General features: G+C 50.3%; 1 protein-coding gene across 1 annotated transcript; it reads left to right on the top strand.

Annotated features, from left to right (window-relative positions):
• Positions 1-14,465: 14,465 nt before the first annotated feature.
• Positions 14,466-16,101, top strand: LOC144124404 (uncharacterized). Its single transcript, XM_077657030.1, has 2 exons — positions 14,466-14,763; positions 15,662-16,101. The coding sequence occupies exons 1-2, from the start codon at positions 14,466-14,468 to the stop codon at positions 15,991-15,993; spliced, it is 630 nt and encodes a 209-aa protein (XP_077513156.1). The 3' UTR covers positions 15,994-16,101.
• The last annotated feature ends 1,414 nt before the right edge of the window (positions 16,102-17,515 follow it).

Raw genomic sequence — 17,515 nt, 5'->3', positions numbered from 1 at the left:
GAGCGAGGACCGAGAACGCGACAATGTGCGTCGTATATAACCCCGGCTCAATTCATTGTCAATGCGGCCGCAAACCGGTTTATGTCGCAAAGTGGAAACCGTAGCGAGGTCGGTCCTGATGTGCTTAAAACCTGAAACTCCAATTACGAAAGCGAACGTATGGGGGGATTTATACGATGGTTGTTCTGCTTCCTTATTTTCCCCCATCACTCCGTACGGCAGGAGCTACTAACTGGTGCGCTCGTCAACGATAGCGCAGTTGCGCAGCAGTCAAGCATCGCATTCGTGAAAATGGCTGCCATGATATCCCGTCTGAGCACTGTACGTGGTGGCACGACACTGGCCGATATCCGCAGCGATGTGACTACGCGGAAGCGTATCAGTAAGTAGGAAGCGTCACGAACGTAAGCGACATCCGGCACTGAGGCCGGGCGCATCATCCTCCATGAGTCATATCCTCATGTCCGCTTCAACATGGAGCTCGCGCGCTGTGTACCGTACAGCAGATAATTTAGTAAAATATCACACAACAAACGATTTACATGTTATTTCTGTGCGAACAGGCAGAAAAACAAAGCGCGTTTGAATTTTTGAAAACAAAAATAATTAAATCGGGGGGGGGGGGGGGGGGGGGGGGACATTAAAGAAGAAATAACAAAACAGTTTTTATGATATGAATGAATATGTGGTAGACACTGCGAAAATTAACAGGATAAACAAAGTGGCAAGAAGCGCAAACACTGTGTGGGTATGTACAAACAACTGTATCGAATGTTAAATAATGGCGTGTATGGATATGCGTGTGAACGTTCTGATCGCAAACTGTGCGGAAGTGAGTGGCCAGCGCTTCTTTCGTCGCCAGTATGCAACATTGCAAACGTTGGGCTAGAGTCAGGGCTCAGCTAGCGCTGCACCAAGTGAGGCCGGCACCTCCTGCAAACTTCTACATGTCCTCTTGAGGCACGGACTGTAAAATATACCACCGATTTCTTTCTTTTCTTTTTCATATGCTTAAGAAATGATAACAGACACTTTTAGCATACCGGAGACGCATTAGAGGTTTACAGGACGACTCCTGCGCACGTGCAGTGACATGGGTGGGGCCAGCCGGTGCCAGTGCGGGTGGGCGTCCGGTAAACCTGTATACGTCTCCGGTACGCTAAAAACGACTAATAGGGGTTTCAAAGCAAGCACGTATATTCAAGGAACGCCAGAGCCCCCCCCCCCCCCCCCCCCCCCCCCCCCCCCAATTTCCCACGGTTCAAAAATTGCCTTTGGCACCGCTGAAAAATATTTATTTCCGACTACGTGCCTGTTCTAAAGGATTATTGAGACATCTACTGCATTTCAAGCGTGCTGGGGAATGCCCAATACTAAAAATTATCAGTGCCGAAGCACAGAGGCGAATTAAATCGCCCTTTTTACTGAAGTTGGTGCGCTTATGTGTGTTTATCTCGCTGTTGCGAGGGTTAACAAGTGCCCTACAGCCGGATGGAATGCACATTAGGCCGTTTTTATTTTATTTTTTAAACCGCCACCTTAAAATGTGCTCGCACTGGCTGCCGCCTCTTTGGGAGCTCCTGAGTAGAAGCGAAACGATTCCACTTTGATTACACTGACTACATAGCAGCACAGGTTTCGAAAGCAGCCAAGAAAGGGATTTTTACTGCACTAAGATTCTGTTGTCTGATATACTGGACAAATTTTCCACTCCCGGGTCTCAGTGGCGCCTCTACAGCACTCATACGTAGAGCAGACAGCGCTGTCTAGACGCTTGTGACTACTGACAGGAAGTGAAAGGCGCATGAAATTATTCAATGCTCTGCCCTATTACACGTAAGTACGTATGTCGAGAACTCATCACACATTTTTCGCTTATAATAAGTCACAATTCATGCACAGGCAGGCAAGTACGGACAGCAAGGTCTGCCGTCTTTGGGCTTCGAACGAGGTGGTTCCACGTACATTCGCTGCAAATGACGTATGACTACACTCTAATACGATTCAAGCTGCCGTTTTAGAAAAAGAAGTTTCTTACTACTAGACTGTGAAGAAATACAAAAAGGAGGAAGGCGGGAGTAAGTGCATACTTTATTTGTGAACACTGTGCCTTTACTCCAGAACAATACAAGTGCTTTAGGATGCGCCCGACATGATAGTCCACAAACTGAACATATATCGATTGCCAGAGCAAAGACTAAGCTGTGGACGGACGGTGGTATTCTGGTAGCACACGCAGACATTCCCCGTGCACCCATCTGCGTTCCTCTCATTGTGGCGTACGTACGTCACACGCGCCGACGGCGAGACATTTTTCTGCGGTTCGATTTGGGTGCACGGGAAACAAGATAGAAATTGTGCGAAAAGGGATGGCCACCTCGGGCTATTTGAACCAATAGGAGCTCTGCCCGTGTGCTCGTCCGGGAGTCTGCGCCGCGTGCAGCCTCGGTCAGAGGAGAGCGCAGTTCTGAACGACGAACTCTTGAACAAGTCATTGGCGCCGGGGGCCCCCGTCGAGAAACAAAGTTATTTGCTTTCGTTGCGATATAATTACACGCTGCCACAGCAGAGGCGACCTGCAGAGAAAAGATGCGTGCCTCGACCGGTGTTTCAAAAATAGGCGTTCTCGGACAGCCTCCACTTGTTGAAAGAAAGGAGGGCAGAAGGAAAGCAAAGGAATAAAGAAGGAGAACGAACGAAACAAGGACGAAGGGAAAAAAGTAAGGACCAGAGAAAAGAAAGAAAGACCTTTTACGTGGCCCATAAGCGTCTCTGCACGGCACACCACAACCGATACCTGTGCAGATTATCAATCAGTCAGGCAGTCGGTCGGTCAGTCAGTGACATTTTCTGGAATCGCCACAAGACATCGTCACACGAAACCTATCACAACCGGTCATCATCATCATCATCATCAGCCTTACTACACCCACTGCCGGGCAAAGGCCTCTCCCATGTCTCTCCAATTAACCCTATCCTTTGCCAGCTGCATCCACCCTTTGCCTGCAAACTTCTTAATCTCATCCGCCCACCTAACCTTCTGCCGCCCCCTGCTACGCTTACTTTCTCTTGGAATCCACTCCGTTACCCTTAAGGATCAGCGGTTATCTTGCCTTCGCATTACATGCCCTGCCCAAGCCCATTTCTTTCTTTTGATTTCGACTAGGATGTCATTAACCCGTGTTTGTTCCCTCACCCACTCTTCCCGCTTCCGATCTCTTAACGTTACACCTACCATTTTTCTTTCCATGGCTCGCTGCGTTGTCCTTAACTTAAGCTGAACTCTTTTCGTTAGCCTCCACGTTTCTGCCCCGTAGGTGAGTACCGGTAAGATTATGCTGTTGTACACTTTCCTCTTGAGGGAAATTGGTAAACTGCCACTCATGATCTGCGAGAATTTGCCATATGCGCTCCACCCCATTCTTATCCTTCTAGTTATCTCCATCTCATGATCCGGATCAGCTGTCACTACCTGCCCTAAGTAGACGTATTCCGTCACAATTTCTAGGCTCTCGCTGCCAATTGTGAACTGTTGTTCCCTTGCTAGGCTGTTGAACATTACCTTGGTTTTCTGCATGTTAATTTTTAGACCCATCGATCTGCTCTGCCTGTCTAACTCATTGATCATGATTTGCAGTTCACCTCCTGAATGACTCAGCAAGGCAATGTCATCAGCAAATCGCAGATTATTTAGGTATTCTCCATTTATTCTTATTCCCAACTGTTCCCAATTCAGGCCTCGAAATACCTCCTGTAAACACGCGGTGAACAGCATTGGCGAAATCGTGTCTCCTTGCCTGACGCCCTTCCTTATTGGAATTTTATTGCTGACTTTATGGAGGACTATAGTAGCTGTGCAGTTGCTATATATATCTTCCAGTATTTTGACATAAGGCTCTTCTACCCCCTGATTACGCAATGCCTGTATCACTGCTGAGGTTTCCACTGAGTCGAATGCTTTCTCGTAATCAATGAAAGCTATATATAAAGGTTGGTTATATTCTGCGCATTTCTCTATCACCTGATTGATAGTGTGAATATGATCTATTGTGGAATATCCTTTACGAAAGCCTGCCTGATCATTTGGTTGATTAAAGTCTAACGTTGCCCGGACTCTATTAGCGATTACCTTAGTAAATACTTCGTGGGCAACGGATAGTAAGCTGATCGGCCTGTAATTTTTCAAGTCCTTGGCGTCTCCCTTCTTATGAATTAAGATAATGTTTGCATTCTTCCAAGCTTCTGGTACAGTCGAGGTCATAAGGCATTGCGTATACAGGGTGGCTAGTTTTTCTAGCACGATGTCCCCTCCATCCTTCAACAGATCTGCTGATACCTGATCCTCCCCAGCTGCTTTTCCCCTTTTCATTGCTTCTAAGGCTTTCTTTACTTCATCTTTCGTTACTGGCGGGATGACGCATTGCTGTGCACTGTTGTCTTTCTCATTAACGCTCTGATTACATTGGCTACTGTACAGGGCTGTGTAGAACTCTTCGGCTACGTCAACTATCTTGTCCATATTGCTAATGACATTGCCCTGCTTGTCTCTTAATGCATACACCTGGTTTTTACCTATGCCTAGTTTCCTCTTCACTGTTTTTAGGCTACCTCCGTTCTTTATAGCATGCTCGATTCTCTCCATATTAAACTTCCTTATGTCGGCTACCTTGCGCTTATTTATTAACTTTGATAGCTCCGTTAGTTCTATTCTATCGGTAGGGTTAGATGCCCTCATGTTTTGGCGCTTCTTAATCAGATCTTTCGTTACCTGAGATAGCTTCCCGGTATCCTTTCGAACTGTCCTACCGCCTACTTCTACTGCGCACTCCGTAATTATTGATGTCAGATTATCGTGCATTGAATGAACATCAAGATCATCTTCCTCAGTTAAAGCCGAATATCTGTTTTGCAGCGCTATTCTAAACTCCTGTGCTTTCCCTCTTATGGCTAACTTCTTCTTCTTCTTCTTCTCCTCAAGTAATATGGCACTATGCTAACTCGTTAATGGTCTTCTTCTTCACTAGCTTCTTCCGTTCCCTCTTCAAGTCTAAGCTAAGTCTAGACCTTACCATTCTGTGGTCGCTGCAACGCACCTTTCCGAGGACGGCCACATCCTGAATGATGCCAGGTTTAGCGCATAGTATGAAGTCGATTTCATTTTTAATCTCACCATTGGGGCTCTTCCAGGTCCACTTCCTGTTTTCTCGTTTGTGGAAGAAGGTATTCATGATCCGTAAATTATTTCAATCCGCGAATTCGACTAATAACTCTCCCCTGCTATTTCTAGAGCCTATCCCATAGTCACCTACCGCGTGGTCGTCAGCCTGCTTCTTGCCCACCTTCGCATTGAAGTCGCCCATCAGTACAGTGTACTGCGATTTTACTTTATTCATTGCTGATTCTACGTCCTCATAGAAACTTTCAACGGTCTGGTCATCATGGCTGGATGTGGGTGCGTAGGCCTGCACCACTTTCAGCTTGTACCTCCTATTCAGCCTAATTACTATAGCTGCTACCCTCTCGTTAATACTGTAGAACTCCTCTACGTTGCCAGCCATATCCTTATTAATGAGGAATCCCACACCTAGTTCTCGTTTATCCTCTAACCCGCGATAGCACAGTATGTGTCCTTCCTTTAGTACTGCATACGCCTCACCTGTCCTCCTAACTTCGCTAAGCCCTATCACATCCCATTTAATTCCCGCTAGTTCCTCAAACAGCACTGCTAGGCTAGCCTCACTAGCTAAAGTTCTAGCGTTAAACGTTGCCAGGTTCAGACTCCAATGGCGGCCTGTCCGGCCTGACCTTCTATGACTTTCTATGATCACAACCGGTAACCTGCGACAAGTATACTTGCCGCCAGTTGCCATAGGTTCCCTGACGTCCCGTTCAAGGAGTGACCACTTCGTATAGCGTCGGACAAGATGAGCTAAGGGTGCCACCTTTCTCATGTATGCCATATATGTGGCTGGCATCATCGTTAAGTGATTATCAAGAGCTCGATGATCATCATCATCCCCATTATCCCCACCGAGAACTGGGATTCCATCGCAGAGTTTCGAGGCTGCTTGACTGATTGACAGCGGCTGGGGGACAAACAATACCCAAAGGCGTATGCGACTACATAACCGGGCGTAAATAGCTCGGCTCAGAAGAATAGCTGAACAGAAGAATGTGAGAAGGCCTATCGTCGCAGAAAAGCGGCCTGGAAGAGGCTGTCCTGCAACCAGAGTCCGGCTAATTGGTTAAATTTCAAATTCTTCTCTGCATCTTTCAAAAGAACACTTGCAAAAGCCAAGGAGGAGTACAACCAAAATTTAAACACATATTGTAACGAATAGTACACCAAAAACACTCGGGGACCAAGGAGCTACACAGCCGGTAGAGCGAGCACGAGCAGGAAGAAGATTTTCTTAGTCCTCTGCTTCTATCGCCTGAGTTCCCTTCGTCCTCCTCTTCTACCACCTGTGTCATTGCTCCCTCCCCTGCAGCATCGCCCCGATGCGGCCATCGTGCGCTAGAGTGACGAGCAGAAAGCGAGCGTGCTAGGGTGAGGCACGAGGATCACAACATAGAACAGGGCACAGCGGTCAGCCTCAAGTTCAATCGGGTGGTCGGTCGTGGTACGGCTTCATACGAACGACGTGCACAACGTCGGTAAGCCTGCGTCTGTGGGATGAGCTGGCTTGGGTGGCGGGTTGAACTTCGTAGGTGACGTCGCTAATGCGGCGGAGGACACGGTATGGGCCGAAGTATCGACGGAGTAATTTTTCAGACAGCCCGCGGTGACGAACGGGCGTCCAAATCCACACATAGTCGCCTGGCTCGTAGGCAACGAAGCGCCGTCCCTGGTTGTAGCGGCCAGCGTCTAGTTGCTGTTGACGGTGTATGCGCTGCCTTGCCAGTTGCCGCGCTTCTTCCGCACGCTGCACAAAAGTGGCGATGTCGAGGTCAGGGTCACTCTCGCAGTGGGGGTCAACAGGCAGCATAGCATCCAGCGTAGTAGTAACTCGACGGTCGAAGACAAGCTGGAAGGGAGTGAGCCGCGTTGTCTCCTGCAGTGCCGTATTGTAAGCGAATGTAGCGTATGGCAGAATTTGGTCCCAGGTTTTATGCTCTATATCCACGTACATGGAAAGCATGTCGGCCAGAGTTCTGCTGAGCCGTTCCACCAAGCCATTGGTCTGCGGGTGGTACGCCGTCGCACGTCTATGGCTGGTGTGCGTCAGTTTCAGCACAGCCTGGGTTAGGCGGGCTGTGAAAGCTGCCCCACGGTCAGTAATAATGACCGCAGGGGCGCCATGACGCAGGACGATGCTGTGGACAAAAACTCGGCTACTTCGGCAGCAGTTCCGCTCGCAAGCGACGTGGTCTCAGCATAACGTGTCAAGTAGTCCGTCGCAACAGCGATCCACCGTTTTCCAGTGGATGACTTCGGGAAGGGGCCAAGGAGATCCATTCCAACTTGTTGAAAAGGGATCTTCGGTGGCGCTATTGGCTGAAGAAATCCGGCTGGTTTCATGGGTGGAGACTTCCGGCGTTGGCAGTCGCGGCAGGTTCGCACGTAGGTCTGCACTGATGGAAGTAATTAGGGCCAATAGTACTTCTCCCGAATCCTTGACAGCGTGCGACTGACTCCCAAGTGGCCGGCGGACGGCTCGTCGTGACAAGCGCTCAAGATGTCAGGTCGTAACTGGGTGAGCACCACGAGTAAAAATGTTTCGGTGGACTTTCCAAAGTTGCGCTTGTAGAGAACGCCATTTCGCATGGTGAAGGATTGCAGGCCATGACGAAAAACACGCGGAACCCGACCACTGTGACCTTCCAGGTGCTCGATGAGCGGCGCTAGCTCCGGGTCCGTTCGTTGAAGCTGAGCCACATGGGATGGGCTAAGAGCACAAATGAAAGGAAGATCTTCGGTGATTTCTTGCGGAGCGTGGTCCACGGGCGCGCGTGATAAGCAATCCGCATCTTGGTGCTGCCGGCCCGACTTGTAAACGACAGTCACGTCGTACTCTTGCAAACGGAGGCTCCACCTAGCCAACCGGCCGGACGGATCTTTAAGGCTTGCCAGCCAGCATAACGAGTGATGGTCGCTGACAACACGGAAGGGTCGTCCGTACAGGTATGGACGAAACTTGCTGATGGCCCAGATCACCGCAAGGCATTCTTTCTCTGTCGTCGAATAGTTCGCCTCCGATCGCGAAAGTGTTCGGCTCGCGTAAGCGATAACGCGTTCCACGCCGTCCTGCCACTGGATAAGTACCGCCCCAAGGCCAACATTGCTAGCATCGGTGTGTATGTCGGTGGCGGCGTCTTAATCGAAATGGGCGAGTATCGGGGGGCTGTGTAGGCGGTTGCGGAGCTCCTGAAAAGCTTCTTCTTGGTCGCTTCCCCACAGAAAGGGTGTTTCGTCTCTAGTCAGTGCTGTCAACGGGTCAGCTATTCTGAAGAAATCGGGCACAAAGCGTCGGTAGTAAGAACAGAGGCCCAGAAAACGTCGAAGTGCCTTCTTGTCGGTTGGGCGCGGAAAACTGGAGACGGCAGCATCTTGTCGGGGTCCGGGAGAACGCCTTGTGCGCTGACAACATGGCCAAGGAAGCGAAGTTCCGTTAAACCAAAATGACATTTCTCGGGCTTGATCGTTAGTTGCGCGCATTTCAGGGCTCGAAGCACGATGCGCAGCCGGTCCAAGTGTTGATCGAAGGTAGGCGAGAAAATGACGACGTCGTCCAAGTACACCAAGCAAGACTCCCACTTCAGACCGGATAAAACGGTGTCCATCATACGCTGGAACGTGGCCGGCGCCGAGCAAAGACCAAACGGGAGCACCTTGAACTCGTATAAACCGTCAGGAGTCACGAAAGCCGTCTTCTCTCGGTCTCTCTGGTCCACCTCTATCTGCCAGTATCCGCTTTTGAGATCTAATGAGGAGAAGAACCTGGCGTCACGTAATCGGTCGAGGGCATCGTCAATCCTGGGAAGCGGATAAACGTCCTTTTTGGTCACGTTGTTTAGTTTCCGGTAATCAACACAGAATCTCAAGGTGCCGTCTTTCTTTTTGACGAGGACCACGGGCGACGCCCATGGGCTTGTTGACGGCTGAATAACATCGTCTGCAAGCATTTCATCGACTTGCGTTTTAATGGCTTCGCGTTCCTTACGAGAAACACGGTATGGGCGCTGGCATACAGGCGGCGTGGCCTCGTCTGTGATGATGCGATGCTTGGCGACAGGTGTACGACCGACCCTGGAGCTGGTGGCGAAGCAATCTGCAAACTCTGCTAGAAGAGCAGACAGAAGATTCTTCTGCTCAGGTGCCAAGTCCGGGTTGATTTTCACGGTCTGCAGGGCGTGGCATGGTGCGGCCTCGTCTTGAGGGCTGGCCCCGACGGCGCATAAATCAGGCAACACAGTAACTTCGTGAAGTAAGGCAACAGCCGTGTCCCTGGCGAGGTGCTGAACCTCGTTGGCGAAGTTCGTGAGTAGGACACAAGTACAACCGTTATGCAACTGGACGAGGCCTCGAGCGACGGCTATTCCCTTCGCGAGCAGCAGCGGGAGGTGGCTATCCGCGATACCCTCGTAATCGTGGAACAAGTCATGTCTCACGAGAACCAGGACGCTAGACCGTGGTGGCACCATCACGTCATCGTCGACTATACGCAGAGCGTTGATTCCCGGATCTCTGTCGGTATGCGCCACGGCCTGTTTCGTCGAGAACGTGATCCGGGCTGCGTTCAGATCAATGACAGCGCCGTTCGTCTGCAGAAAGTCGAGGCCCAGGATCAAGTCCCTCGAACACTCGGACAGTACCACGAATTCACAGACGTACAGAAAACCACGGATGCCGACCCTTGCAGTACACTTGCCAGCAGGGGTAATCAGGTGACTCCCAGCAGTACGAATGCTCGGCCCAGACCATCGCGTCAAAACTTTCTTTAATTCTTGGGCGAGGGCACGGCTCATTACGGAGTAATCGGCACCGGTGTCGAGTAAGGCGGAGACGTCGACTCCATCAATTGTTACGTACAAATCGGAGGTAGCGTGTCGGACGCTGTCGCTACCTGCCCCCGGCGAAATGGCGTATCGGCGTGATGGTGGCGGAGGATCTTCACATTTCCCTACAGCAGCGGCCTTGCCTCCGGAGGCCGCCGGCATTAGTTTTCCCGGCGTGGGCTGGGCGAACGGCGTCCGGAATAGCTTTGCGCTCCGCGGGGACTTGGAGAACGGTAGCGCATTGGGGACGGTGATCGAGACCCGCGGCGACCGGATGTGACGAGATTCTGCCGCTCCAATAGGTGAGAGGCTATCTCCAGTGGCCTTTCGCCATTGCGAGGGCAGGGGTCGTCCGGGGCGAAACCCCGCAGGCCCACGCGGCGGTACGGGCACGCCCTATAGAGGTGACCCGCCTCGCCACAATGATAACAGAGGGGCCGACGGTCTGGGGCCCGCCACACTTGACTCTTACGCGTCCGCTCGTAGGCTGGCAGAGCGGGGTCACGAGGGCGACCCGGTGGCCGCACTGATGGAGCCGCGGCATTGATGGTGTAGCCCGACGTCGGAGCTTGACGGAGTACAGACGCGTACGTGGGTCTTGCGTCAAGCTGGAGGGGTACCTCAGATGCTTGTTGTTGGGCTGCGAGGCGCACCTCGTCGCGGACGACGTCAGTCAGCGACGCGAAGGATGGCATGTTAGAAGGCGTCCGAAGGGCTTGGAGTTCCTCCCGGACGACGGAACGGATGAGTTTGCGTAAGTCGTCCGGGGCGCTTCCGAGATGCATAGAACAGGTGTCTGGCCCGAAGGCGTTGACGTCACGATTGTATTGGTGGGCTCGTCGCTGTAGAGTCTTCTCCATGGTGGCCGCCTCGCTGAGAAACTCGGCCACAGTGCGCGGTGGGCTGCGCACGAGTCCCGCGAATAGCTCCTGCTTGACACCACGCATTAAATGGCGAAGATTCTTGTCTTCCGACATAGAGGGGTCCGCGCGCTTGAAAAGGCGGGTCATGTCCTCAAAGAACATGCGGAAACTCTCGTTCGGGCGCTGGTTGCGCGAGTGTAGCGCAGCTTCAGCTCGCTCCCGGCGGTCGGCGTTTGGAAAAGTGGCGAGCAGGTTGCGGCAGAAGGCTTCCCAGGATGGAAAAGAAGCCTCATGGTTTTCGAACCATGTCCGCGCCGACTCTTCGAGAGCGAAATACACGTTGTGGAGCTTCCGCTCATCGCTCCACCCGTTGTAACGGGCGACACGCTCGAATGTCTCGAGCCAGTCCTCGGCGTCCTCGAACACGTCGCCATGAAAAGACGGGGGTGTTCGTGGCTGCTGGCACAGGATGTGAGCTGGGAGCCTACTCTCAGTTGACATGGCAGCTGGCTCCTCCGACGTCCGAGGCTGTGTCGTCCTGGTGGCTGCCGGAAGGGGTCCGAACTCTGGGGACTCTCCTCGCAGGCGGCGGCCGCGGCGCTGGTGGACCGGGGTGAGATCCGTGATCACAGGTGGGCTGCGCGGGTCTGGAAGCGTACCCTGCACCTCCACCAGATTTGTAACGAATAGTACACCAAAAACACTCGGGGACCAAGGAGCTACACAGCCGGTAGAGCGAGCACGAGCAGGAAGAAGATTTTCTTCGTCCTCTGCTTCTATCGCCTGAGTTCCCTTCGTCCTCCTCTTCTATCACCTGTGTCAATATCTTTCAAATCCTCGTCATCGGAAAGCTCTGTATAGATTCATGGAACGTAACAAGAGTTCTGCCGTCCCTCTTCTCACTAGTTCAACAGTGTTATCACCACAAAAGGCTCAGGAGAGCCTGGAGTGTATTGCTCAGGGATTGGCGTTACGCTTCCAGAAGCAGAGAAACGTCCCTTTGTGCACAATTTCACCCTCTTCGGATTATACCGAGGTTGACGCATCAGAGCTCCTCTCAGTCTTGGCAATGTTGCATCCTGCAGCTCCTGAACCAGATGGTGTCATTGTTGGTATGATTAAAATTTTAGCCGAGGAGTTAGATATGGTCAATGCTTCTCTGGAAAATGCATGGATTCCAAGCATTTGGAAGACGGCGAAAATTATTTTATTAATGAAAGATGTAAGCAAAGGATACGTCTTAGATAATATTCGGCCAATTGCGCTGACTTCAAATGAAGTCAAATTAATAGAAAGAATAGTGCACAGTCGCCTCACAAAACATGTTCATGACATCAACGGTCTCAGCTCAGCTCAGACTGGCTTTCGTCGTGGATGCTCTATATGGTCCGCGCATGTGGATCTAGAGAGCAGAACCCGGCTCTCGCTACGCAGAAGAGAAGTTTCAGCTTTGGTCACTCTTGATGTAGCAAATGCCTATGACAGGGTAGAGCATACTATTTTACTTAACAGACTTGCTCAGTTACATCCTCCAACTTACATTTATGCGTGGGTATCTGAATTTCTGAAGGACAGATTCTTTTACTGCGCCGAGGAAACCCTATGTTCAAATAAATATTATCAATCAAGAGGTGTGCCGCAAGGATCGGTGCTATCCCCTCTGCTTTTTAATATTTTGGTCAGTGGCATCCCCATTCGTCCTGATATAACAGTTTTTATGTGTGCAGATGACATAGCTTTTTTCGCCTCGGTCAGGGATATCCACTGCCTTTACCACATTCTGCAGGGATATTTGGATGCTCTTGGAGTATGGTTGCAGGGTATTAATTTATCCCTGAATGTAGACAAATGCGGAGTTATGGTATTTCCTCCAGACAGGCCTTTGCACATTTCATTAGTCCATCGCTCTCTCCAGATTCCACAAGTGGAATCCGTAAAATATCTGGGTGTTACTTATCACCCAGCATTAGATTGGAGCCTTCATATAAAGAACAATGCGTTTCAAGGAGAACGCGCTCTAGGCCGGCTGACAAGAATCGTCAATAAAAAGTTTGGGATGCGCCGCGACACGTTATTGTTACTATACAAAGCCTACGTAAGACCTATACTTGAATTTGGTTACATTCTTTTCTCTGGTAGCGCAAGCTACAAGATTCAACCCTTAATCTTACTGGAAAGGCGCACTCTCCGCCTCTGCCTTGGTCTCCCAAAATCAGTTTCAAACGCCCTGCTTTATCTGGAAGCCCGTATCCCTGATCTAACTTCCCGTTTTCAAATACTCACGGTGCGAACTTTCCTCAGGTCGATGGACCCAGTGACTGATGTCAGTACTCCTATTTTTGTGTCTCAGCCGGCCTTATTCTTTTCTCATCATTGGCCACGGTATCAAATGCCACAAATTATGTTAACGCAGAATCTTTTAACACCGATTGGTGTTGATCTCAGTTCTTTACAGTGGGTTGATGACACGCCGGCAGCAGTGGAATTCCATTTCGACCACATCTTCCCATCTCATGCGAAACACATGCCCGCAAACATTTTAAACGGTATTCTCTCGGATCACATAGAGGAATACAGTGCTTGCTACCGATGCCTCCGTCAACTGCCAAAAAGCTGCAGTTGGCATCTTTTCGCAGAATTTGGCATGGAGCTATTCTGTCCGCATCCAAGATTATATTCCTATATTCTTTGCGGAATTTTTGGCTCTTGGAATGGCCCTTCACAAAATTCCATGCCATGTGTCTCATGTTATTATTCTCGCTGATTGTTTGTCAGTGTTAGTCTCCCTTGACACTTCACAAGAAGTTTTTTTGCGCCGTATCCTGCGATTTTTTGTCCCATGCACTTTGAAGGTGGTCCGTTTTGTCTGGGTCCCTGGCCATGCAGGTATTCATTCAAATGAGGTGGCTGATTACTTTGCAAAATCGGCTCTTGACGGTTCAGTGACACATCCCGTCCCGAATTTCAGCCTGCTCGCGATTTCCAGGTTTCAGCGGTTCCTACATATATCAGCCAGGTTACGAGATCCCTTACTAAATACCACTGACTATCAGCACTTAGCATATAATTGGAACGTCCGTTCGTGTAAATCCAGGCTGTGTGAGGTAACAATGACGCGGTTGCGGTGCAGGATTCCAAGTTTGAATTTATATCTATGCAGGTGTGGGTTGACACCGACGAAATTATGTGACGCATGTGGGAAAGTTGAATCTTTAGACCATTTTCTCCTCTACTGCCCAAAGTTCGCACTTCAGAGAAAGATTTACCTGGAGGTCCCTCTCTTCAGGTTAGGGCTCCCTTTATCTTTGCCAGTATTATTATCGTTTGGTGCGAACGCCAAGGGATTTACATTGGGTTCTATTTGTGGGTTTCTCCACGATTACATAATTGCAACTGGTAGGTTGATGTGCTAATTCTTTTAAAGTTTACGAGCTCTTCTTTTTTCACCAAAATGCTGTCTGTTATTTAAGTGTCAATATTGTTCTGTTGTTTTTATTCATTGATTTTTCAAAATTCACGATCGGTGCTACAATTTTGTCGTCATCTTCCATGGAAACTGCTTTGTTTATTCTACTACACCTTGGCCAATCCCCCCGCGTGGGTATGTGCCATATACCTGGGGTGAAGCAGAAGAAGAAGAAGAAGAAGAAGGTGACCACCGCGCTGGCGAGGAGGCTTGTGCAGATCATCCACGCATCCCTGCTCGACCTGAACTGCTGGAAGTGCAAGGACGCCGGGACCGCGCACGACGCGCACGCGGACGCTGCAGGCGAGATACTTCCCGCTCGCTGCCTGCGGTCAGCAGCCGGCAGGGTGAAGGGCGAGCTCGCGCCGACGACGTTCCTCGCGTCCTGCTGCTTCCCAGCAGAGCGAACGCCTCCGAAGACGACTCAAACGGCGGGTGCATGTCGTTCCCGTCTATAAGGGCCTGTTCACTTCTCTTTCCCTTCCTCCATTTGTGAATCCACAGCTGTATAAGCCTAGAAAAATTTTTTGTTTAGATTTACACAGCTGTCGATTCGACGCTGTGTTTCGTAACGGAGAGCTTCCGCGTTCACCTGCTCGCCACTGGAAGTGTTTTCCTCCGGCGCTCTCTCTCGAGTGTGTGATTAGGCGAGTGCCTGGCTGTAGGGGGCGTGTTGATGGGATGGGGGCTCGTAGTTGGCAGTTCACGGGATGAGGATAGTCGCATTCGATTCGCTTGCAGTTCGAGGTCAACAGTATTTGCTGGCATCGGCTTCATCGCGATTACAGCTCATCCTGTGAACGATCTCTTGACATGCTGAGCTGCCCAGGAAAATGTAGACAAGTGTGGTAAATTTTAGTGGGTACCATCTCTTCCGGCGTAGATTTGGTGGCACATTCTGTAGGCCTCTCCAAAGGAGTCCTGCACTGCTGTGCAGGAGGAAGAGAAGGAGGAAAAGCCGTAGTTTAATGACGATGCTTGCCTACCTGAAAAGCCACTCCAGATCAGGATCGGTCATCCGCTGCGCAGATCCACTGCGTGCATGCAGAGGAGGGGGCGAAGTGGCAGTATTTAATTGTTGTGTATGGGTGAGGGCACTCCTTGAGCATCTGTAGTGGAGGCAGTTCATATCATTCTCCTAGTGCGCATTACTGTGCGTTCCGGCGGGGAACAATGTAATGAGAGTAATGCTCTTCAGTCTACTATAAGAATTCCCCTGGGTGTGAAACATAGCTGGGGATTGTCGCGTCGCCGAGTTACTGCAACGCGCATGCGCAACAGCGTCGCTCATTTCTGCATAGAGAAAACAAGACTGTGGGCTGAATGTGTGCAGGAGCCATGGTCCGCACCCAGCCGTCGACGCCGCAGAGCAGCGGGCATTCCGCGCGGGGGCGCCGTCTGGGCGAGCTGAGCACGTGCCAGTCCTTCCTGACCATCGCCGCGCTGGCACTGCTCGTGGCCGGGTTGAGCGTGGCCACGCTGCGCTTGCTGCACTTGGCTGACCACCAGGCGAAGACGCAAGATCAACAGCAGGAACAGCGAGGTGCACCCAGCGAAGGAGGCGTCCCTGTCAAGGACCTCCAGCACCGTCTGCAAGAGCGGGAGCCCCCCGTCAGTAACGGCAGCGGTGTGCTGGAAGAGCGCGGGACACGACGTGCAGCTTGAAGAACTCCGTGCCATGCGCTTGAGGACGCTGCCTGCCTCAGCCTGCACATGCACGAACACGTGTGCTTTAGAGGTTGTGACTCATAGGCGTGAATATTTATACCACAGGGATACGAACTTGCTCGTGAACAGCGAAAAATAAAAAAAATATTGAAAAACGAACAGATTCATACAAGAGTAAAAATTCTAGAGAGCAGCGACACTAAGATCGCGTGCTAGTCTGCGGTTGCCACGCTCGTTCTTCATAGTAAAGTATGAGAGATGATTTTAGAAAGTATGTGGTGTGAATGGCCGCCCATTGAGGAGTCAGTCAAATCCGCAGGAGCCATTTCTGCTGCAGCAAACTCATTCGGGTCACAGATAACGAATAGCGGATTTTCATTTTTTCTTCAAGCGCCTTTGTCGCATCGGTAATTGCGTAACCTCGCGGTGTAGTTCTCAGCGCTGATGACTTGATTCATTCCTTCTCCATTTCCATGTGGATATGCCGCGACCATTAAAGTGTGCCTCCAAGAAAAGCGAGAGGTTTCCACGAAAACAGTTTTGCTTGATGTCAAACAAATTTGTTTGGTAGTTTGTGTTTGTTTATATGTAGAGCGGGCTAAGTTTTCGACACAGAAAGATGATTTGCGGCTGAAAATTCTTATAATGCGACTAACCTTATAATGAGATACTTTGTTAGTTTTGCAGCTCAAAATGCTAGCAGTTAATTTTTTTACATGGATGTGAAAAATTTCGCAGAAAGTTACATTACTTATGGAAACCGCAACATCGAAGTCCAACGATATATGAGACAGATACTGCGCCATTTCCTTCCCCCCCCCTCCAAAAAAAATGTATTATTAAGTGCCATCTTTTGAAAGGCTAACAACAAATGCCAGGACACGTCAGGCAAGCACCCGAATATTAACCCGCACCCGAACCCGAAAACGGGTTCGGGTTGTGTATCGAAGATGAACATTAGGTTTGAAATCGCGGCAGAATGTTATTGGTGGCGAAATCTATCTGCACAGAAATGGCGGACGACTTGCTACGTGCCCCGCCGACTTTCGCTAGATATTTACAGTGTTCGCTATATGGCATAAAAAAGCATCATATTGAAGACATGAAGGGTGCTAAATTAACCTGAAATACAGAAATCATGGCTAAGCGGAGCACACAGTAGCTGTGAATTTTCCTTGTACACAATTGTGTACAAAGCGCCATAAAGGATTTGAGATAGATAGATAGATAAAGAGGAGGAGGGAAAGGCAGGGATGTTAACCAGAAAGGGGTTCCGGTTGGCTACCCTGCACTGGGGAAGAGGGATTAGGGGACTAAAAGGAGGAAGAGAGAAGGGAAAAAGGCATAACACACACGCACGCACAACGCTGTCACAATTTGTCACTCAATCCAGTCGCTCTCAAGTAGGCAAAGAGTGCCTTGTATGCCTTGAGGGCAGTCGACTGCTGTGGCCACACACCGAGGATCTTTTGCTCTGTTAATGGGCGAGGATAGAGGCGGTCCAGGGCACAACACAGTG

The sequence above is a fragment of the Amblyomma americanum genome, chromosome 3 (genome assembly GCF_052857255.1).
Source record: "Amblyomma americanum isolate KBUSLIRL-KWMA chromosome 3, ASM5285725v1, whole genome shotgun sequence".
NCBI lineage: Eukaryota > Metazoa > Arthropoda > Arachnida > Ixodida > Ixodidae > Amblyomma > Amblyomma americanum.
This window is presented reverse-complemented; position numbering and strand designations above follow the sequence as displayed.